The 25,268-nt window shown below is 36.9% G+C and overlaps 1 protein-coding gene across 8 annotated transcripts in view; it reads left to right on the top strand.

Moving 5' to 3' along the window:
* Positions 1-11,245: 11,245 nt before the first annotated feature.
* ralgapa2 (Ral GTPase activating protein catalytic subunit alpha 2) overlaps positions 11,246-25,268 on the top strand; it is a 108,336-nt gene continuing 94,313 nt past the window's right edge. For 4 of the 8 annotated variants that reach the window (XM_008399571.3, XM_008399568.3, XM_008399570.3 and 1 more), the window contains exon 1: positions 11,248-11,665. In XM_008399571.3, coding sequence (XP_008397793.2) covers positions 11,560-11,665 — 106 coding nt within the window. In that variant the 5' untranslated portion in view covers positions 11,248-11,559. Of the gene's footprint in view, positions 11,666-25,268 lie in introns of all 8 variants that reach the window. The other 4 variants (XM_081603511.1, XM_081603510.1, XM_008399569.3 and 1 more) reach the window with 3 other exon arrangements.

Genomic DNA, 25,268 nt, shown 5'->3' with positions numbered 1-25,268 from the left:
TGTATTGAAATCAAATGCTGAGATCAGACTCGTGCAGGATTTATATGCAGCTGTGACCTAACAAGATGTATGCATAAATCTGTAAATAAGTTGAGGAGGCTCCTGGAAAATCATAAATTGCCTGTATTTTTATAATGCTTTAGTCAGAGGACTTCAAGGTGCTTTGCACTACATTCACCCATTCATACACTGACAGCAGTTATCTACACTTCACACACAGCTGCTCTGAGGCAGACAGTTGGTGCCATCTGACCACCACCAGTAGGCAAGGGGGGTGAAGAGTCTCCTAGGACACAGCAACGGAGATGGGCAGAGCAACGCAGCGATTACAGGACTAGTCTTTGCCTCCTGACCCACTGTCACTCAATCTGGTCACCATTATATTTGGGTCTGAATCTTGTCTCTTAAATTTTATGTGAGCCCAAGAGAGTAAGGAACAGCACTATTGCTCACTGGTCCAAAGTCCTCTTCAGGCCTTTACTGTTTCTTGGGGTTAATCAAGGTACCAGAGAATGGAGGACGAGTGGAGAGGCACATAATTCAAGTTATTTGAGGCTCAGGCTGAAGTTTTCAAAGTCGTTGATGAATTGAGAAGGCTTGCCATCCGGATCTCTTAGAGTTTCTGAGCTCTGTTGAGAAGCTTCATGCTGATTTCATTTTCTAGCCCACACTGCCAAGAGTGTCAATACCTAAAGTAATGACTGTATATAAAACTATACCTGGTTGGCCAAACCTTTGACTTAAGCCCCAAGCATAAGTTAGTTTGACCTTTTGGGTTCTTTAGAGTTTGTCAACAACACGAGACACCAAAAGAGTTAAAGGCAGCCATTAAAACAATCTGTCACAGTAGCCGTACTTATAAATCAAATTAGTGAAATAAAATATGTGTTCAATTATATTCTGATTCACTTTTAGCACCGGAATATGCACTAAAAAGCTCTAGAGAGATTGTAAGATGAGAGGCCTCGTTGACGTCCTCCATTTGAAATGCTTCCATCACATGGATGATAAAGTTCAAATCAAGTCTGCCAAAAGCATGTAGTGGATGTGAGACATGCTAGACCTAAGAGTCACTTATGTGTTTACTCCTCACCTCTCTGACACTTTATCAGCTCAGAAGGTGTCTCTCTTGCATTTCCCCCGATCGACTTGTCGGACAAAAAGAGATGGTTCCAAGCGTTTCAACGGTGCACAAGTGTCCTACTAATTAGGTGCTCATGGGAAACTGAGCATTGATTTTCTGTCAGCGCCTATGCAAGATAAAACAAACTGGGCTGTTTGTCTTTTCCTTCCAATGCACCTTGTGCCATTAATAACAGCGATAAAGACTGGTCAGGGCGCCGTTTGCAGCATAAGCAAAGGACACTGCACCCATGGGAACCCATATTTGTAATGATGCAGTTTAATTGTTGGCAAGTTTTTTAGGAAATAGGTGGCAATGCACCTCGCTGGGACTAAACAAAGTTTGTTGAGGATGGAAATGGACTGAGTTGTCTGACCAAAACATATCTTTTCAGGCTCTGCAAAGGCATGAAATCCCTCTTGTGCTTGTTATTTCACACTCCTGTGGCTCTAGCTTGGGCCGACGGTGACACAGTAAACAAACAAATACATGTGAAATCACACAAACCACACACATACGTGCACAGAGTACTAAAACAGAAAGGAGAACTTACTAATGACCTCGCATTTTCAGGCTACTCACTCACACAGAATATCTAGGAACCCACAGAGCATTTTGAAAACCCCACATCATATAGAACAAGCTATAATCTTTTGGGGGTTTTTTTTATTATTAACAAAAAAAAAACAAAAATCCCTTGAGAAACTCAGTGTTGAGCACGCGGATAACTGCTGTGAATAAATAATGGTTTCACTATCACACCGGACAACGTGCCAGGCACCTGCTGATCCAACCACACACAGGTACAGCCAGCTTGGGTGACTCGGGGCCGCAGAAGCGGGCGTTCAGTTTGCTAGCAAACTAATCAGTGAAAGGGATGAACTCCAAGCTTGTCAGAAGGGGTCGGAGATGTAGGTGGAGGAGGTGGCGCAACACAAGCCACAGCAGAGTGACACGACTTGAAGAATGGGAAGAAAAATTCTCAAATCCCCCGGTGTGGGAGGTTGGAAGAGCACAACCCTCAAGGAGGTGAAGGAAGCTCTGCTGTTTGCTGCCCACACGTTACCTGAATGTGTGGCGATCTCAGGCGAGCACCTTCAGCCAGGCTGTGATAACTGGGTTCATGCTCGTAAATGGATATCTGCTGATGGACATTTGTGGGTGTACATGTCAGGTGCTTTGGTGATTGGATTTTGTCATTAGAAGTCAGTAATGGAAAACAAGAAAATAAGTGGGGGGCTGGGGAGGTTTCCCCAGATTTCTTTTAAAATACAAAACATTACATTGTATTGTGAGCCATTTTTCTATCTTGTAGCCAAAATGGATTAGTAGGAGATTAAATTTGTTTTGTTTTTTCTTTTTAGATAAAAAAAAAAACACAGATAAAGACTACATTTTAATAACTCTAGAAAGGCAACTCTAAATAATAATTTTTAATATATTAAATAAGAAAACATAAAATAACCAGTAAAGAGAAATCTTCAGTTACTATTCATATATTGCACGAGAGCAAGTTATTGACATAAGACTTATTTGCAGTCTGTTAAAAATACCTGTCCATATAAAAACTCAGGCTATCCAGGTTTTTTTTTTTAATATATGTCTCTTTCTTTTTTCTTTTTTTTCCTCATCCATTTGTTTTGTTGTTAAGGGACACCTTGATCAGCACAAGTGAGGTGTATACAATAAATGTTGCCTCCTACTCAGAGGATTACATTTTTTGCAAAATATATCAAATAAACACAAATATGATCATTTTTAACATAGCTTTTAAACTCTAACTTTTTTCATTTCCAGTGAGCCAGTTGTTAAAAGAGCTGGTTCTTGCCATACATGGACAGTGTTGTGATGTCACGAGGGGAAGACTAGAACAAGTTGGGAAGCTTAGGGATTTCATATTTTCTTATTTGTTTTAGACTACAAAGAAATAAAATTGACTTATTATGGTTATTGTGTGTTTGTTTTAAAATAAAAATCTAAACAAAAAAACCACATTTAATTTCTTTTAATTATTGGATCCTAATAAGAATATCTTGTTGGCCTAAGATTCTACAGTGGGAGTGTAGTGTAGGTAGTTCTGTTTTTATTCTTTTCATCTCAAAGGTCCCACTTATTAAAAGCTGGTGAATTTGCAATGTCCTTTGGTAATTTTTGTCCTGTGGTAAATATTGAGATCTTAACCTTAGCACAAATAAATATGACATGCTTCATCAGACGTCTAATTCTGAATCTATCACTATTTGTCATAGTGGTGAAAAATAAGGAATAAGGAAGAAAAGCACATCAGAAAATCATTTCCTATTGGATGTCATCACCAGAATACAGAAATCTTAAAATACTTTGTTATTCTTGGAGGTTATTTGAGTTTCATTTTAGATTTCTTTATTTTTAAATCAAAAGACTGTTGAGGTCAGAATGGATAATTGAGAGATTTTGTTTTCATGTTAAAAATAAGAAAAATAAAATAACTGAGAAATAGAAAGAAAAAATTGTCCTCCTTTTTTTCTACAGTCTTAGTCAGAAACCTTTCTTCTATGACCAAATTCTGTACCATAGCACACGTTATTTGTCTACACCTTAAAAGTGTTGTCACATGTATTTTTTATGTATTTTTTATTGAACTGTGAGTCTAACCATGCTGTATTGTGATCAAGGCTATCATGACTTAAGGTTTTGCCTCAGGTTCAGTTTTTAATTGTCTCTCAAGCACTACCTCATTAGAAATGAGAATCCATTTTGATAGATACACTCCATGTCTTTGAAATCTAAGGCCTCATCAAATTGAACATTTTGTCTTTAAATTCAAGAATGTGGTGTTTGTCTGAGCCAAGAGAAGCATTATTACAGCTCCTTAACTGATCACCGCTGGAAACCAGTCGGTGTCGGCATTTAAAGGTACACGACTGCAATTCAGGAGGTAATTTCACATCTTAACAGAATCCAATTAAAAGCACTGGCATTTCAATTAAACCTCCCCCTGGCTCGTCGCTATGGTGTCACATCACAAGTTAAATTGGAATCAGATTACGGAGGGAATCTGAAGAAGTATTTTTACATCGCAATAAGGATCATGCATTCCTGATAGAGGACCCCTGTCATGCATACTGCAGGCAGAGGGAAAAAAATATCTTTGCCAACATTATTCATTTAATTCTCCCTCCTTATTAATTTCACAGCAGATTACCTGAGAAGATACCAAATGCTGTCAGCAACGAGCTTTAATTAAGTGTGGGGTATGTTGCTACGAGTACCTTATGTGAAACTGCTGCCTTATAATGCTCTTGTTTTAATTACTTCAGAGTGCCCCCTCATTAACCTTTTATGGAGATGTGCTACAAAAAACTCCAGCATGCATTCAAACACTGCACCTACCCAGGATGCTTATAATTCCATCCACTTCTTCATGATCAATCCCTAAAGCTCATCAATTCTCATGAAGAAAAACTCAAAATACACGTTACTATGACTTATTAAATTGAGCTTTAAATTTGTTTCTTGTGATGGTTAAGATTTACATCTAGTGATTCAGTTTCTGAATATTGATTCAGTTCCTGAAAATGTGAATATTGCATAAGACCAATGATAAAGATACCTTAAGTAAAGCTTTCTGATAGCCACATTGTGGCATAAAGAAACTAGGGCAAGAGCATTGGGAGTTATTGAACAGACAATCATTCACACCCTCTGAACATGAGTATGTCAAAACAAGTTGCTTATAAATGTGTGCTGTATCCAAAAATGTGAATAGAAAATTGAGTGGAAGACAAACAAATTTGGTTAAAAAAAAAAAAGAAAAAGTGTAGAAGCAACAGGAAACCAAAACCCATTCAGCATTTTTGGGGAGTTCCAAATTTATATCCACATTTTGTTAAAACTGGAAGAAGAAGAAGAAAAAAGTGTGGTAGAAGAAGAATAATAAGATTGTGAAACAAAAATCACTGAATAGTTTTTTTTTTGGGGGCGGGTTCTCAAGGCATAAACTGTGGCTGGAGTCAGTGCTTCCAGAACCACCACACATATGCAGAATATGCCTTATGTTTGTTTGAATTACTTCTTGTACCACTCTTGTAACACTTATGTAGACATGCTCCAAAAATGACAGTGTGCTTTAAAAAATACTGCACCTCTGAGGATGATTAATATTATGTCGGTTTCTGTACAGTTAAAAAGGTGAAACTGATAATTACTCCAGAAAATGATTTCAAAATAAAAGAAATAGTCATTACAATTAGCCAGATTGTGCTTTGAACATGTTAATTATGAGATAAACCTGGTTGCTCTGTGATGACCCCTGGTGGGAGGAATAACTTAAATTAATAGGACATTGTAAATTAATTCTAAAAAAAAAAAATACTTCTAATGTGAAATATATTCGGAAAATATATTATTACTCTTTTTTTATTTAGTCATTTCATTTGGTCCTATAATTTAAAAATCCTTAAAAAGAGCCTCATATTAAGTTAGCTTCAATTTTGTACACTGGTTTTCTGATTGCATCATTGTTCCATGGTTAAAGCAGCTGTAGGTGGCCAAACAGGAAATTTCCCATTTATATTACTTTTGCTTTTAATTTTCTTCCTAATTTTCTCCATTTAAGTGTCAAAACTTGTGCCAAAAAAAGAAAACCCCGCTTCTGGTAGCTTGTTCAATGTACATCCTCGTCAAGTTAGTGTAGTTTAACAGGAGACATTAGCTTTTAATGGCACTTAATTGTCCGAAAAGGAAATCCATAACCACATAAGGAGAAAAGTCAAGTATTTCCAAGCTCTTTATAAGAACAATTTAGAGCAGACAAGTGCTTTTCAAACCTTGGCTTGAAATCAGTCCGGTCTGGTCAGGGTGAGAGATGGCCTTCATTTGTAAGCCTGCAGTGCCACCATTTGGCCGTAATCAAAACCTTCGTTCATTGCTTCGTCCTGGCACTTGGCAAAGAAACCAAAGACACTACTATTTTTTTTTTAAGAAATGGTTTCACCTTAAAAAATAAAGGCCTGTAATTACCCCCAACCGAATACACAACTAGGCAGAATAAAGCCATAAAATTACAATAAATTATTTTAAAATTTGGCCACAACGAACTATTTCCAGGTGCAGAATTAGAGAGGGAAGTAAACAACCAGGCCCACTGTTGTTAGTGATGGATTATTCTCGGTCAATGCCATCTTGGATAATGAGCAGTAACTTGCATTTCAAGAACAGGGTAGGTTTGCCAAGAAGGAACGGTGATTACAATCAATTAAGAGTGATGACAAAGCATCAACAATAACCCAGCCTAAGTGTGTGTGTGTGTGTGTGTGTGTGTGTGTGCGTGTGTGTATGTGTGTGTGTGAGAGAGAGATAGAGAGCTTGTGTTTTATTCACACATCCTTCCAAACAACCCTGTTTTGTGTAATCAACATCTGTTGTGACAGGCAACCTCCTTCTTCCTCAGAATGGCCCACTTCAGATAATGAGTGTCATACCAAACTGCAGGGCAAAGGCTGATTTTGCTTCTCTCTCCTCCTCCTCGACGGCCTCCGTTCTCACTTCCCTTGGTTCTCGCTCCTATCATCCAACGCATCCATTGTGGAGATCTTGAAAAAGGGAGATAAATGCTCTCACAATATTGTCTGTGCTCAAAATGTGGGGGCGGCGGATGGAATGCAGCATACTTTCTTCCCCGCTTATTGAGGATAGAGACTTTAGGGCAGCTACCTATAAAACGCAGGAATCTTGGTTTCCTTTTGAGATTTCGTGTGGCTTCCCTGACAGTTTGTCCTAGTTAATTCTGAACCACTTTCACTGGCTAATACTTGATGTGCAAGCCACAGACTTGGGGGAGGGGGAGAAAAAAATGCTTCAAAATAAATTTAAAAATGACCTGTTTCTTTGCATGCATACTAATAGTTTAGGCGCCATCTTCTGGTAAATTTGGTCAATTTGAAACAAACATAGAGGCTCAAACTTTATCCATTTTTAGTTAGCTAAGAATATGTTGTGATACTAAATCAAAAACAATCAAAAAATGCATACAGTTTAGTAATTCAGCTCAAAAAGTGAAATCCCTATATTACATAAATTCATTACACACAGAGTGAAATATGTTAATGTCTCAGTGAAGCTGATCTTAATTTATTTTCAGATAAAATGTGAGTCTTAAATAACAGCAATAAAAAAGCTTGGTGTTTTAACACAAAAATGCTATGTTATGTCCATGCTGTGGCCTAAAGTGATGGGGAAACTACTGACCTGATCTTTTGTGGGACTTTCTGCTGACAGCAAATGTAACACATACAAGATTATTGCCAAAAATGCCAGCTTGGAAAATTATTGTATCCAAGCATGTTACTGGAAAGCTGAGTGGAAGGAAAAGATGTAGACAAGCCAAAACAGATCATCGCAATCCAAAGCATGGACTGTGGCTGAAGTCAGAGCTTCAAGACATTTAACAGCTTCAACACAGAGATTTATCAAGGCCAAGGCTGAAAAGTGTTGCATTGCTTGTGATTAGCCACTGCTAAACCAGATACATTGAAGTTTTTCAGTCAGTGATTATTTGAGGGGCTATTTCATCTGCATGAGCTGATCGACTGGTCATTTTTTTATGTTAAAAATCCTTTCTTTAAAAGTTTTATGAAATATTCACATTTTCTGACAAGTTTTTTTGAAACAACAATGCTCATTCCCAAGGTTTAGAGAGACCAATTAACCTAACATTCAGGCTTTTGAACTGTGGGAGTACGCCGGTGAAACCTGGACAGAATGTGTAGTAGGAACAATTTGTGGAACTTTATGTCTAAAGGCCTTGATTGGACTCAAACCCAAAGCCTTTGGTTGCAGGGCAGTGCTGCCAACACCCGTGTCACTCATAGTTTTAAATATATTTCAAATGAAGCTTTGTTGCATTAGGTTATATTCAGAGGCATAGCAACCCAGAAATAAATGTTCTGTAGAAATAGTTAGAATCAATCCTGAGAGATTATTCTAGTCATGAAATAAAGTCATTTGTACCAAGAACAAAAAATTATTTTTTTACCTGAGCTCCAACAGTCATATTCTGCAAATTAATACTGACAAGTGAAATGATTGCAACTACATTTCAATTCAGAATTGCTGATGAATATTTTCCAGTAATAATACCAAACTTTAGACTTATCTCAGATTATAAACATTTTTGTCCAGAGTTTCTTGTCTGTAGTGTGGAGCTAATTATGCTTGAGGCTATTTAAATAGGTGACTTATAGAATATTTATCTAATCAAAACCTTAAGTATTACATGACTAAAAACAGCTGTAGCTTTGGTGCCACAAAGAGTGATTTCATAATGAATGGGAATAAAAGAAAATATAATCACATCTCATTTAATGAGTAAACTCCATTTATTTATTACATGTTGTAATAACGGGTTCACTCAGTGATGTAAATTACTTGCAATGCATGCAAAAGGTTGCAGTTCATTGCATTATAGGTATAATGCTAGGATTAAAGTATTTTACTATAAGTGGGATGATTCCAATCTAATTTAGTCATATTTTTTAACTATTCCACCTGGACAACATTTAGGACGATTTGTTTTGTGTCTTCAAACCACCAAACATTTGGTAGTATGTTTTCCCTGTTATTCTCAAGCCAAAATATATTAGCTGGGGTTCTACTGACAGCTGTAATTCTAACAGTGAAATGTGTCTCCAAAAACCAAGAGGAAGTCTTGAAACAACTTATTAAGACCCTGTTTTGGTAACATTTTGAGACACATTATGAAGATAAAGAAACCTACAACACTTATAAACTTCCTATTAAAAGTTATTTGCTTTGTCCAATTATGTCAGCAATCTAAATAACTTAGGCCAATGTCAAATAGAATTAACTTGGTGTACTGTCTCCTTTTGGTTGCAAAATAAGCTTTTCTTATAGTTATTTTTTTATTCCGACTTTACATGCATTTTTTTTTGTCCTGGTTAAATCCAGCCTAGAATTCTTTTCTTAATCTTTTAATTTTTTTCTAATTGTTTTAAGCCATTATTCAACATTCGTTTCTCTGAATAACATTAAGTTATGTTTTACGCTTTATTTTTTTCTCTCCTTTGTATTCTTTGATCTGTCAATTTTCTAACTTTCAGAACATAACAAACAAGCCCTAAATTAGCATGTCTAAGTTCAACATGGATAATCATAAAAGCAATTCACCATCATTTCTGTTAGTGAAATTATGGTAAATTGAAGAATTTATTTCATTTAGAACTGAGCAGAAATGATGATTTTCTGATGTAAATTGTGAGATGGTTTCCATTTCTTTTTGCTCTTTGACATCATCCTGTATGCATAACAGGAGTCTATTGTAGGTGGGGTAAAATATATATGAAGAATTGACCAAAACTGCCTTCACATTTACACGTTATAAAATCACAACCACGGGGCTGCACAGTGGTGCAGTTGGTAGAGCTGTTGCCTGGCAGCAAGAAGTTTCTGGGTTCAATTCCCGGCCCCGGTCTTTCTGCATGGAGTTTGCATGTTCTCCCTGTGCATGTGTGGGTTTTCTCCGGGTACTCTGGTTTCCTCCCACAGTCCAAAAACTGTCAGGTTAATTGGCCTCTCCAAATTGCCCATAGGTGTGGGTGTGTGTGCATGGTTATGTGTCTCTGTGTTGCCCTGCAACAGACTGGCGACCTGTCCAGGGTGAACCCGGCCTCTCGCCCGGAACGTTAGCTGGAGATAGGCACCAGCACCTCCCGACCCCACTAAGGGACAAGGGTGTAAAGAAAAGGGATGGATAGAAAATCACAACCATAAAAAAATCTGTTTTTTAAGGGAGAAAACGATTCAAATCAGCCTGCCCCTATGTGAAAAAGTAATTGCTTCCCTTCTTAAATCATGAATGAACTCTGATTAAACTACATTTTTTATAAAGCTGAGCTCACATTCACTAGTCCAGCCAAGGCCTAATTATTACCTGACCTGCAGATATAATAAATAATTTCCACAGAAGCATATGAGGACTGAACAATCTAAAGAGAAATAAATTGACTAAAACAATAAAAAAAACTGTAGAGCAGTCATTAATAATAATAATAATAATAATAATAATAATAATAATAATAATAATAATAATAATAATAATAATAATAATAATAATAACAGCTATATTTTTGAACCCTTTCGAATAAAGTGCTGAACTCTTACTAGAAGATAATATAAAATAAAAACAGACTAAAACAATCCAGTTTAAAAACAGATAAAACACAAAGGAACACCAATAACAACCAGTAAGATTTTAGGCAGCGACATCCATCAATCCGGAAAAAGGTTACAAAATGATTAGGCTGCGTTCATACGTCAGCCAGAATTGACCCAATTCTGATTTTTTTTTTACCTTATGCAACCTGTATCTGAACAACACAGGAGAACTACATGCAACCAAAGTGAGAACTTTAAAAAACCTACAGCAATGGCAAATCTAAAACCCTTTAGATAATCCTGAGTTTAGCTGAATTAAAAATAAATAAATGAAAAAAACTTCTGCAAATGAGAGTGGGCCAAAATACCACTCTCATTGGGAGAGAATGGGATTTTGGCCTACTCTCTCCCAATATCCCACTTTAATCATTGTCTCTTTAAATGATTAAGGTAATCATTTAAAGAGACAAGGTTTAATCTGTTGTTGCCACACTTATTCAAAGTATTGTTTTGTTGTGATGTCAGACATTCACCGCAAGTTTTGCATTGCATGTCATTAGGGCAGCACGGATATTAGTTTGTTTTTTTAGCAATTATTTTGTATAATAAAGTATACATGTCACTTTAATGATAAATGTCCAAAATCTATTTACCTTGGTCTCGTGTTCTTTATATTTCAAAACCCTAAAAATTTATAACAGGACTATTGAATTTATTATATATTGTTGATTTCTGTGAGGATAAAATGCGAAAGCATACACCAGAGGGCGCTTGTGAGCTATGACAAACGCCAGTCCTTTATTAAATAAGCTACTTGAGGAACTTATTGTCTTTGCATACTTTTAAATATTTATAGATTTTCATTTATTCTTAATTCATTTTGGAACACGCTTTTATCTTTCGCGTTCTGAAAGCTCTTGAATCGAGCGGTATCATAATCCAGTAGTTTATTCCTAAACCAGAAAGCAGAATTTCGGGTTATTTTGAATACACTGGAAGTGCAAGGTGGAACTGCTTAATAAACAAAAAAGGATATGTTCAGATGACCTAACCAGTCTCTTCTGTCGGCTGTGCTTCCGTATTTACACACCCACCAAATAAAACACACAAACACACACACACACACACACACACACGCAGGACAGGGCTCACTAGCGGCCGTCGGGTGAATGTTTACCGAGCAAGCATAGAGTGGTGGTGCGGAAAGTGACAGTCACACTGGAGCCTTGGTGTATGGTGAAACACAGGTGATTTCTGCTTCCACGGTTGCATTTTACAGCGGAATGTTCACTCGAAGGGGGCATGGGGACGTCAAGAAATCTACACAGAAAGTTCTGGACCCAAAGAAGGATGTTTTGACCCGACTGAAGCACCTGCGGGCGCTGATAGGTGAGTGAAAAGTCACCGGCTGTGGTTCCTGGATGCTGCATCGTCGAGGCTTAGCTGCAGGAGCTAACGTCAAACACGGTATCAGGTTAGCTGTCTGCCTGTCTGAGAGGCTACTAATTACAGCTACCTGACGACTAAGACACGCATTATCGGCGTGGAAATAAAAAACACACTGAGCTGTTGAAATGCGCTCTTAATAATGTTTGCATTTTTAGATTTTATAAGGCTTTCTTAAAAACAACAACAGCAATAAGAAGTCTCAATGTGATGCGGATGGAAGCTAGCTAATATGAGCTAGCTCCCTGGCTGCTAACTAGCCAGCCAATATTGCTAGCTGATGTTGCCGAGCATCAATATACATTCGCACCTCCAGTCTTTATTATCTATTCCTGAGTCATTGTTACTCTTAAAAAATTTAAAATAAACTAATGAATGAATATAAAATCAGACATTTAAAAATAAACCTTTAATGTAAGAAAGATTTTCTAGACTATGGGGTTTGAATTGCCTATACTCTATATCAATATTTGAAAATAATGCGCAATGTACACGTGTATCACATTGGTTCGATCTGTATATTAACAAGGAAGTGCAGGTTTAATGCATAATAGTAGCTTTTGTGCTCTTTGTCCTACAATATAATCATTTAAAGAGACAAGGTTTTATCTGTTGTCACACTTGTTCAAAGTATTTTTGTTTAAAAAAAAATCAATGTACACCCTGCTGCATTGTTGAATACAGTAAACCTTAATATATAAAATTATATTCAAATTCAAAACTATTTAATTTATCCCAAAAGGAGATTAAATGTTGTCATAACTCACATTGTTGAAGTATGGCCAGAGTGTCTCATGATGCTGTAGATAGGAAAGATCTCCAGTAGCAGTCAATCTTGCAACAAACCTGAAGTGGTCTCTGACTGAAGACTGTTGCTGCATGACTCATGACTGCCATGACATGCTAACAGCACAACATTCAGGCAGCAGAGACGATATTACACAGTAACATGTCCTGGATGACACCATCAGTTGTTGGCAATCACTGCTAATCCACCTCATTTGCTTTTGCTGATCCACTTTAAATCTCTGTCTGGCCGCATGGCTAGAATGCAAAAAATGTGATGTCAGGAATATGATTCTTGCCCGTTGTGATCAATGTGAGAGATGGTTTGATCTTCTTCACCACTAATGCCAGCTTGAACCACTGATATGTCAATGCTTTTGTGTTGTTTACACCAAATCTAAATGCTGTTGAAATCGAGACCAGTTACAGCAGACAATGTTTTTCCTATCTTTTATTGTCTAATTTTGGGAAGCATGCATGAATCAGCCCTAGTTTCATGTGCTTAGCTGACAGGAGAGGCACTTGGTGTGGTCTTTTGTTGCTTCTCCTTCACCTTTTAAAAGTTCATCATGTTGTGTGTTGAGAGATGATATAATACGTCTTGTTTGAGTATTTGAGTTACTGTTTCCTTTTGATCATCTCAGACCGGTCTACTTGTTTTTATGTGAACTCAGACACCAAAAAATAATTATGCCCAGTAAGAATGCGCTCTTACTGGGCATATTCTTGTTTTCGGTTCACTCTGTAAATTATTAAAATGTTTTTCCCTAACATTGCGTTTGCATTTTCATATAGACTAAGCAAATGAAAGTTTCAGAACAAAACATCCACTAAATTTTGTAGTTTTACAATTATTGTACAGTACATTAGTATGATTGTGAGTATAACATAAGATGTTGATAATATATTTTTAATTTCTGCGTGTTTAGTGAGTCTGGAGTCAGCTTTTAGCAGAGATGTTCTTGTGGCTGCTAAAATATCTCCAAACAGACAAATTAGTCTTTGTTTAATAGTTTTTATTCTCGCTTCTGCATTTAATGTTGTGGATATACAATTTTGTTTTTAAAATACAATTAATATACTCACGGTACAAAAAAAATTTGACACATCCTGGTGAAAAAGAGTAATTTGCTGGAGGATAATGTGCATTTGAGATGTTTGGGGTTGGAACATTTGTTGACGTATACATGGTTAATTGTGACCTTTACATGGGGACATGTCCTCTGTTTCATTGATTTCTTGTACAGTGGAACAACAGTGACAGCCATTTTCTGCTTTATGGTGCTTTAGAAACTTGGATTAAACTTTGGAAAAGTTAACTTAATGGGACACAGGAGCATAAACACAGTCAATGTCAAGACTAGTGCGAACGACGTGAAGGTCTGCACAGATCGCTGCTTGTCCCCGAGTGTTTTTCTTTCCCTCCATGTGCGGCTAAAGATAAAGCTGGTGTGTTTTTCCAGCTGATGACGGTACATGCTGATTTGTCCCAAACTTGCTGATTTTACTATGCTTTCAGCTAAGGAAGGATTTCCTCCTGTTCATGTTGGATCCTGTGTGGCCAGGAAGTGGTGATTAGAGATGGGGTGTTACAGAGGAGAGGACAGGGACTTGGAAAGGAAGGGTGAAGGACAGAAAAAAAGAAAAAACAGCTGTCATTTCATTTCTTGGAGTTTTATCTTCTTAAGTTAATTCTGCTCATTATACTGATTTAAAAAAAAAGAGTATTTATACTTAAGCAAACCCAATTTACTGCTCATTTTTGATTGCTTGATGCAAGCTTTACCATTCCTAAAACAATTTCAAAGCAGTGTCGATAAAAAGTATTAGTTACGTGTTTATTTATATTTTATTCTAAAAATGGCATGTCAATTTTTTTATGGCCTTATCAAAAATCAATGGAAACACCTTTGTGATACAGTAGTCTAACCAATCCTATAATTGCAGACCAACAATTTTCATGTTTCCACTGGTATTTTGATGAGTTCTGTGTCTGAGCAACCCTAATTTTCTCCACCGAATGTTATTCTTTTTAAGTCTGGGTTCTGGCTGGACAGCTTCAAAAAATGGTTGTGATTTCCAGTCAGATGAAACTTCTTGGTAAAAGGGAAACATTATTTCACATCTAAATCTGCCAGTAGCATGGACAATTTTGGGCTTTATTTTATATGATTGTGTCTTGGGTTTGAAGTTTTTCCACACTGTTTTTATTGACTAGACATGTTTTTAAAATTTGCCCCTCTCTTAAGGAAGGGAAAATTGCTGTAGCTTTACTTCAGCCAGCAAACCAGCAGTGTGCAGCAACTCATTTAAGAAAGCAATGCACCTTTACTTGCATATTTCATTCAGTAACAGGTAGTTCTGGTTACTCCATCACTTTCTCTGGCATCTCAATATGAGGACTTAAAATGTTAAAATATTAGAGGTTGGAAACTGTAACTTTAAAACTCCAGTATATGTCGACATCTAGGCCTGTCGTGATAAACGATAAATCAATTCATCGCACGATAAATTAAACCTATCGACTTCATTTTAATTATTGGCTTATCGTCTCTTCCTGCCTTTTTTTTCTTTCTGTTAATGACACTGAATTAAAAAAGGCTCAACTCTGGTGCTCTCCACTGACCCTCACTTCCTCATTTCCTCAGTGTAATGCCCAGCGCACACTACACGAGTTGTCAGCCCATTTTCAAAATAACTGGTTCGATCGTGCCCTGTGGTGTCCAGCCACAAGGTCACAAAATAATGGCTACAAGTCCAGTTAACTAATTTTAAAATCAGGCATTAATCAATGCTTTACTAGAATCTACCTGTGATGCATGTGGCTAGAGTCAGCGTAAAGTCCTGACTGAATGAAAATCATTATAACCTATTTATGTAACGTTAACGAAGAACAGCTGAAAACTTACCGGGTTTATCAACTGCGGTAGCAATTTGGCTCCAACTCCTCTCCTTGTCATTTCTATATTCTTTGCACGAAATGTTGAACAAATATTAATGTTGTTTCCACATATCATCTCCAATGTCCGCTGGACTTCGGGTTGCGCCCTGTCAGCTGTTTGGGATTCCCCTCCGTCATTTCCCCTACAGAAAGCGCAGAAGAGAATCCGCGCTTTCTGATTGGCTACCTGTCACATTCAGCGTTAAACTCCCAGTCGGGGAAAACCCCTGATTTAGATCGGAGCGGCCACGACGATCTACCACACACTACAGGATGATCGGTTACGAAATCACCAGCGACAATCTTAGATCGGCCAACGTTCTAAGATTGTCATAAGGGGGAAATTAGGGACAAAAAATCGTGTAATATGAACTATTGCATTAGGTAGTCGGATGTGCCCATCTTCTCTATTTAAATCTAGTGATTACTGAAGGGCAATATAGTATACAGACTTCATAATCTGCACTCTTGTGGTTGTATGCAGCATTTATTTCCACTTTGGCTTTATGTTGCTTAGTTTTTATTCAAGTACGTTTTTTGTTAATGGAGACTGAGAATGCATTTTATCTTTGCTTTTGGTTGTTTTGTTTATTTAGTTTATCGGTTCCAGTGTTATGTCTTCTTTTGAAAATAAAGTGTATCTATCTATGGCAGGAAATTACATGCATTATTACGTCATTTCCATTAAATCAGTGTCAAAAGGTCTTGAAACAATATTATCATTTATCGCAATAATTTTTTAGACAATTAATCGCTCAGCAAAATTTGTTATTGTGACAGGCCTATCGACATCAGTTACCGGCCTGTGAGTAGAGATGTTTCATGCTAACCTCTTTAACCTGCTGTGTGACTGACTTGGAAAATTCTACAAGCATGTCTTTTATAGACAACATGAATAAAGCAGAAGCTGCCACTGTTGTAAAATACCATTAATTACTGCTAATGTTACTGTTAAAGCTTCTGTTAAGCTGTAAATGTTGTGCTGTGTCTGCGTTTGAAAGCTTTGTTCCCAGTTCCCAGTTATTTCTTAATCAAAAAATCAGACTGTAGTATCCACGGGACAGGCTATTTTCAGACTGTTTTTGCTCACTGAATGGATCTGTGGGATAGTGTGTGAAAGCTGCTGCATGTTAATTCGTCGGTCATGCCTGGCTGCTTTTGGCTGAGGTTGTTAATTACAGCAGGCCAACCAACCACCTGATCGCTCACTGCTCCACTCACTGGTGGCACACAGGGGGCTTTTTCTGCATATTCTTTCCAGTTCCTTTTCTGTGGTGGTTGCTCTCCTCCTTGGACCAAACCTGCTCTTTATTCCATGATGCTTGGCAGGGTCCAGTTTATTGCAAAAAGAGAACTTTAAAGGAAGATTTAAGAAGTGGTGGAAAGTCATTTCAGTAAATACTTGTGAGGGAGGATATTTCTTTTTCTTTTTCTTTTTTCACCACCTCTGGTTTGACTAAAGTGGCTTCTTTTGCTGGTGTAAAAAAGCTCAGGTAGCATCTGATGCTGAACTGCTGATGGGAACAACAATGCATGTGTACCAAGTGTTACTAGTGATAACCGGTGTGTTGTTTGCACTCTCATTTTAACTTGTATTATAGATGACTCTGATCTGCATTTTAATTACAGAAAGTAAATGATGTGTCTGATACCTTACCTTCCTTTATTGTGGGCTTTGAGTGTTGTTGGGGTCAATTGAAAGTGCTGTTGTTATTGGAGGAAATCAAAAGCTGAAGCACCAAGAGAAGCCATGACTACAAAACTAGAAGGGCCCTCGAGAAGGTCCTCTCTCTGTGAGGCTGAGGTAAACGCTTTATCACTCAGCTTCTAATTCTCCCCTTTTTGTTAAACACTTAATTTAGGCTTACAGGCAGTGATAGCTCTTATCATCTTTTATCTGGCACAATATAGGTGTAACATCAACACCTTAATGGTATGTCACTTTAACACTTAGCAAATATTAGAGGGTTCTTTGTGATCATTTCAGTTTTGTTCCCTATATGTATTGTTATTAAGCTGTACAAGTGGTAAAATGTCTTTTTTTTTATTATTATTCTGGCAGGAGAATACACTCAGTCTCTCGTATTGTAACAAGAAGATTCAAAGCGGAAAAGCTGCACTTTATAGATGTACTGATCATGAACTTTAAGGCAAGTTTCAAGTTTGATACAGATTTTAGTTGACTCTGATTTCAGCCAGTAAATTTTTTCAGGTTATGGGATAGAGGTATTTATAATTAAAACTCAACAAAAAAAATACAACATAGCATAGTAATACACCTTAATAACTTTATTTTTTATGCACAAAAAATGTCAATTTTACAGCAAAAAAACCACACAAAAAAACAGCTATCCAACTTAGTATTTGAGAGGAAAATGCTCTAATTTGTTGTTAGACAATTAAATGTTTTTTTATTGTAGCTATGAGCTTTTCATAATAGGTTGTTCATTTTATATTTGAATCTGAGAGAGAGCAGTCGCTGTTAAACAGCTCCACAGTTAAACAGTTTCTCTAATATTTCAAAGACAAAATAATTACAATGTTGACATTATAAACTGATTCCAAAATCAAACTGCAGTGATTTGTATGTTTAGTGTGGTAAGCATCACTAACACACTTTCTCCTTGTAGACCATTCAATTGAGCAGAGATTATGAAAAGACTTCAAACATTTCCAAAGTCAGCTTGTTCCATTACAAGTTTAATTTGGCTCATGAGGAGGATAAAGTGGAGTGACTTGTCGGTGATACATTCACCTTACTGATAACTCCTGTCAACTATTTATTAGATTACTGAATGACAAGCTTCTTTTACACAATCTTCATACAACTTTTATTTTTAACTTCCTTACTTATGCTGAAATTGACTAAATGAATATTCTCAGATGTAACTTCAGCATCTAAGGGTGCATTCACACTAACTCTGTTTTGTCTGGTTTAATCAAATTCTAGTTTGTTTGCCTAGAAAGTTCAGTTCGTTTGGGGAGATGGGAATGCTCAATCAGGCTGATGTGGACCAAAAAGGTGAACTCTGATCCGGCTACAAACATAGGTCTCAGTTTGGTTCAAGTGAACTCTGGTGTGGTTGGTTCGAATGCATATGTGGATGCCAGCAGACCGGAGAATGCTTCATAAGCAGGAAGCGGGTTATACCGCAGGGCATTCTGGTTAAATGCAACTAAATCAAATGCTCAAGTCTAGTTTTAGTGGGAGAAATACCTGGGTGTTTTGGGAAGTTCTCAGTATCTTCTTCAGGTTTTTGTGTTGTTTCCTTTATGGTGGTTCTTGGTGCAGCGCCACCACAGGCAAGGAGGTAAATAGGTTTTTTTAAATGGTTTAGTCTGTTTGACAGTGTGGTGTGAAAGAGAATCGCAACTGCTGAAGGGACAAATGTTGCAATTTTGGCCCCCGGTCGACCCAAGTCAACTGGACTGTCAGGTTTGAGAATCTTATAATGTTGTTTTCAGTTTGACCTGGTAATGGATATGAATGATGCATGAACTTGTTAAAAAAATAGCAGTTTCTAATCGGTCAATATCTGATTGACTTAGTTGCGAGATGCTTAGAGACTGGATTAAAATTAAAATGATCAGTTTGTATTCTATGAAATCTAAAAATGTTTTCATAGAAGAATATTTATTTTAACCTCCTAGAAGCTTGAATACAAAACGGTTAATTAAATGTAGGCTGGTTTAGACATGTTGTCGAATTGATCCTAGATGCAAACAAAACAATACTGTTATTTCAGATTTGTCCTAATCATCACTATGATACTTCTATGAGAAAGATGAAGTTAAAGACTGATACTTTTCCCTTTCAAACATTTTGATTCAATATGTTCCTAATGATATGACAATTTATGCTCGTGCAAAAAACCCCAAAAAAACTTCATGTCATTGACTATGTTTTATTTAATAGATTTGTTAAGAAACTATTCAGCAAGTGAAGTGAAAAAGCAGAAGTGGGAAAAAATAAATAGCTTCACTGTGGAAGCAATGGTGGTATTGTTAAGATAAGCATTTAGCAACACAAAGAAGTCCTGTCCTGCAATCCCTCAGTCATTAGAATAGCAAATTTAGACATGGAAATGCATGGAGGCTGGGTAAGTCACATCAAGAGTCGCTGGTGCAGGACCAGTTCCCTACAATGTGACTGGACTGCTCCTACTGGTATTTTTTGGTGACTGGAGAGCATTTATACCAGAGCAATTACAGTCAGAGCTGCAACTTTCTGGTTAGTAAGTTGAAATCTAGTAACCTCAGATTTGCAGAAAGCTCATTGTTTGTCGGTGACTGCTTGACAAATTTTCTTTTAAAAGTCAGTCAGTTTATGTTGATTAAAGAAAATTCACAATAAGTACAGATTGTCACGCTAAGCATTTTTCCAAGCAAGAATTAAGTTATGTCCAGACCATTAAAATAATGGCATTTTTATGATAAGAGAATGCAAACGAGTGACTTCAGCTGCATCTATCCCCAAACCTATCTCTGTTTGGCCTTGTTTTTACTTTATTTTCACTCTGAGGTATTGTTGCCATGTCATGTGTTTTCCAGCTTTGGCAAAACACCAGGACTTAAATATGACACAAATCATGTGGTTCTGAATGAATGGCTTATTTATTCTCTCGGCTAGCTAGCTACAGATATTAAAACACCTTTTTCCTGTCGCTTCCAAGTGTATGATGTCTATAATGTCCAGTGGAAAACCTGTTTGCTTAGTTGCACTACCTATATTGTTTCTGAATAATCAAACAACCAAGACCTGTGGTTTGCTGTGGCAGCAGATGCTATCAGGGCTCGATCATGGAGTGGGTTTATATTTATGTTGCAGGTCTAAGTGGCCAAATTCCTGTTAATCTTTAGAGGATTTAAAGCCATACAAAAATAAACACTTATCTTTTTTGCACCTAACATGTTATGGAGCCAGTTTTAGGTTGGTGAATAAAGTCTGAAACATAGCTGGTTGTATGATAATTATGACACTGCATTGCTCTGAATAATGTTGCATGAAATGACAGAGTGAAAGTTGCCAGGTCTTCTATGATCAACTGCTGAGATATGCCCGTTTGTGAAGAGCGCTGCTGTGACAATTTCACACTGGTCTCTGTGCAGCCCTTTAGATCCCAATCTGTTACACAGCTAGACATTGACCACAATTTAAGACACACCCAGACAGAGCTTGGCACATCATAATGAAATTGCATGCACCATGAGCAAAGGTGAAACATTCTTGACTACCAGCATTTTGCAGGAAATGCTTTTGATAATTGTTATTACAGATTAATTGATCAGAGGTTTTGAGGCTTTTTTTCATTGTTGTAAAGTTCTGAAATACTGAGAATGATTTTTAACAGCTTTCATTTTCTCGAGGAGCTATACATAAGTACTTTTTTGTCAGTAGCTTAACCATCTTTACAAAATAGCAGTGTATAAATGAAGAACATTTTAATAACAACCCCCAAGTTGGAGCTTTTTCTCAGTGCCTTGTGTGTACCAGTTTGATACGTGTCAAACTTCCAGTTTCACACACGTATCTATAGAAATAAAATCCATCTGAAAAATTACAACATATTTTATTTAGTCCTGTCTCTGTCTGTTACAAGACAGATTATAGCTAAGCTAAGTGTTCTCTTGTCTACTTTTTCCAAACAGGGAAGTCATACTTTTATGTCATACTTTTTAAATAGAGATTACATTTTTTAATACTAATTGGTTTTGTGCTATTTAAAGAAGTTGCAAATTTAGTCATAATGAAATTAATGATGTTGTTTGCTCTTAACTTGAAAGAAGCCTCTTTTCCAAAAGCATCAAAAAGGCCATTGAACATTTTTCATAACATCAATATCGAGTTTGTAATTTTATTGTTATGATAACCCTCAAACACAGTTGAAAGGAATGGCATAGTTGAAATGGAGTGATAGCAAGATTTCCTAAAGGTTGTGCAGATTCTTATTTGCCAAAATCTCACCCTGTTTAAAAAAAAGGCAATTTACATAATGAGAATACGGTTTCCTTTTGAGGTTAACCCACCACCATTCAGTCTTGTGTAAAATTGTCCAGCTGTTCACCAGCAGATCTGTCACTGTAGCTCAGCATAATATAAAATATCATTCCTAAAGATTTGGAATATTTCATCATGATCATAAAAGGGTTTATAACATTAGATCGATTTCAGTACTTATTTCACATCTTTCCAGGCCACTGAGTTGGGTAAATTGGATAATTTTGTATGCATATGAGCTAAATAAAAGATTGGACTTTTTTTATATGCAAAATACATCTACAAAATGCAATGAGAAAAACCCATCACTGTTTCAACTTATCTTTGACCAGAGGTTATTTTATTTCTTCCAGGAAGGTGTTTGCTTCTCTTCATTATTTCTCTCTGTCAGTCGTACCCTTCAGGTGTTCTTCACTGGGGTCCTTAAAGAGTACCGTTTTTTTTCTTCCTGAAGTTGCTGCCAGAAAAACACATCTCCCTTATATTCTTTCTGGCACGAATATAGGGCACCTGCAGTGTTAGTTACCCAGCGCTGATGCAAATGAGCTTGTCTAATCAAAGACTTGATTGGGGCTGGTTTTGTGTATGACCTGGCATATTAATGACTTTGCCTCAAGTGGTGTAGTGGATGGCATATATTGGACTTTTCCCACAGGATCAAATCTGATTCCAACTCTTACTTCCACGGTAAAGATGTATTTGATATGTTGTGTGCTGATTAAGCTTGAATAAAGGTTGGTGGGCAGAGTAGGATGATGTTTAAATGTTTAAACTTGCCATAGGTTTCAGTTGGCTAAATGACCTTCACCTACTTGTTTACTCAGCAAGCAATTAGAGTGCACACAGTAGTGTCACACACATCTTGTTAGCTGAGCTTAAAACAACAAAAAAGGCACACTAACTATTCACGTGGAACTGCAGTAATAGTTTAAACTCAGCCTTTCCTTGGTTTACTCATGTGAAGCTCTTATGAACTGAACGTATGCTTCAAAAAACAGAGTTTATTTGTGATGAAGATGAGACCAACAAGCTGAGCCATCTTTAACTCATAATGAACTGCCAACATCTGCTTCCTTAGAGCATTACAAAAGGATACAGTGGTTTTGTGCCTTGCAAAATAAATGTCAACTTTGGTCACACATTATCATTTTCCAGCTGGTCGTCTGATGTGGGTGTAGAAGAGCTAATATTCGCTGGTGGTTAACAGGAAATGTATCACAATGGAAAACCCTCTCATCTGACCCAAACCGGTTTATTGCTGGAGTTTTTAGCTTGAGCACACTTATCGAAGATTGTAGGTCACTAAATCATTACGTTATCAGCATCAGCAGTTCTCAAGACTGCTCGGGCAACATTAGTTCTTAATAAAAAGGTTGAAAGTAACACCTCACGGAGTTGCCTTTTTTACTGCATTGCTAAGTAATCAAGATTATATTAGTGAACCCCTTTCACAATTAAACACCTTTCTTTCTTTATAGTATAAACTTCACAAGAAGAAATCTAAAATCAAATGATGTGCCTTCAGGTCTGCAGAATTACTTTGTGTTTTGATATCTTGACTATAATCTGGCATAATTTTGTGTAAAAATCCCAGAATATCAAAACTTTTAAGAACACTCATTAATCAGCCATTATTAAAAAATATTGGTTAATCTTTAATGTGAATTTATGTATTTTGTCAAAAGGAAATACATGGATATTTGAACTCTTGAAATAAGTGTCAAAATAGATAATATAAAATACATTTTAAAATGATTTTTCAAAGAAAGAATTTGGTGCAAGGTTGTATTTTCTCTAGCTCAGACAGGTTGCAGAGTCTGAAATGTATACTATTGCATACACCACACACTGACATTTGGTCAAATGTTTTTTAGCAAGCTGGACGTTAACCACAATATTTTTGTAGCCATGAAGGTCCTGGCCAAATTCCAGCTGAACGCATGACCTCTTTTCCTTATCAGAAATGATAGTGAGAAGCATAGTCCATGGATTTTTCAAAAAAAGCTAAGGTCAAGGGTCTTCTTGGGTTAATGTGAGGCTGCTTTATCCATTTCAGAACCAGCTGTGATGTGTATTTGTGTTTATTGTCCTGTTAGAGCAAATAATTATGTTGAAATTTCAACCATCAAGCTGCTCATTTGAGGTAAAGTTTATGAATCTTGAAGTAGTTCTCTCCTTTTATTCCATTTACTTTGTGCTGTACATCAGAACAACTGGCAATAGAACAGACCCTCATCATGATGTTACCACCACCATACTTAATACCGTGTTCTTGTCTCACCTCAAATCCTCAAAACCTAACCTCTCATGATTGGGACCAAAAAGCTTTTGCTCCTATTTTCAGCCACGCTCTAAAATATTCTTTCTGTTAGCAACAGCTTCTTTTTTTTGGTGGAACAGCCTCTCAGTTCCTCTCAGTTCCTCTAAGATCATGTAAAATTGTAAAACAGTAACACAGCTTTACTGTTCATGAACTTTAGTTAACGAGTCTACCAGTATCTGTCTATGGTGGACTCTTACCTATTCATGGTTCAGTAGTTTTCTATGAAATGTGATTCCTAATTGTTTGGTGAAAATCTGACTATTGAGATATTCTTCATAGGGCATACAAAAGAAAATTCATGTTGGCAGCCAGTCTAGTCATTTTCCTTGGTGCTGATTGGCTGTATCCCCATTGATAAGGAACACTGTGGATATTAGCATCTAGTACCAGAATGGTTTTCACAGTGTTCATTGATGCATATGAAGATATATTTGGTGATTGTAGATGGTTGTAAACATTTTTAGAGGTAGAATCTTTCAGGTATGTTAGTAATTCCTAGGAGGTCTGTAGTTCGTAACCACCATGAATATCACAACTTCCCTGTACTAGTATAACAAAATGTATGCTCTGAGTTTGCTTAGGCTGTTATTTTTATCTCAATTTTTAAAAGCTTTGAAATGGTAGAATTAAGTTTGTTTCTTTTTGTGTGTTTGGAAAATGAAGCCAAACTTAGTGTATTTCATTTTGTATTTAGGTCAAGGTCTCCGCCTCTCTTAAAAGCTCTCTTTTCTGGTGTTTTTCCCAGCTACATTTTACACAAGCCCTCTTGTCTTAAACAAGGGAGTTTTAGCAGAAGAAGAAGTGTCATTTGAGGAAAACGGTTACTTTGTTGGGCTCAGAGGATATAGTGTCATCCTCAGCATTCCCAGGCTCAGGGAACAGCTTCTGTATCGTTCAGTCCTTATGCTGAGGACACCTGAGAAGTCTGTTCTGGGCAGTGAATGAATCTCTGTGGCTACTTGTGCAACTCGACCGAAATAGCATTCTGAAAAAGCAAACCCTACAGGAATAAGGTTGAGAAATCTCCACCATCTTTGTACATAGTGAAACTCATTACTAGCATAATAATAGGCAGCAGTAATAGAGGTATAACATTTTTAGTGAAAATCCATTACCAGTTCCAGCTGCCACAGCTCTAGGTGGCACGAACTGACAATTTCCACAGTGCTGGGCGTTCTGTCTCCAAGATTACGCTTCTTAGATACTGATTGTAAAGTGTCCGCTTAGTTGAGCAACCTTCAAACTTAATAATAATGCAGATAGAAGGCTTGATGTCCTTTATATTTACTGATATTTCACAGTGAAAGAATTGACAGAAGATACTGCTGCTTGTCAACCAAACACCCCCAAGAAACATTCAGTATTATTGTCCCAGTGCTAATAACTCATAGTTGGTTCAGAAAAGCTTGGTAATTATACTAAAATATTTGCTGCTCTGCAAGCATCTAATTTGCGCTCAAAATGAATACATTTTTAATCAGTTAATTCATTTAATGGT

This window comes from Poecilia reticulata, chromosome 22 (genome assembly GCF_904066995.2).
Source record: "Poecilia reticulata chromosome 22, P_reticulata-male-v2, whole genome shotgun sequence".
In the NCBI taxonomy this organism is placed as follows: domain Eukaryota; kingdom Metazoa; phylum Chordata; class Actinopteri; order Cyprinodontiformes; family Poeciliidae; genus Poecilia; species Poecilia reticulata.
The sequence above is the reverse complement of the archived record's forward strand: the minus strand, read 5'-3'. Positions and strand labels throughout refer to the sequence as shown.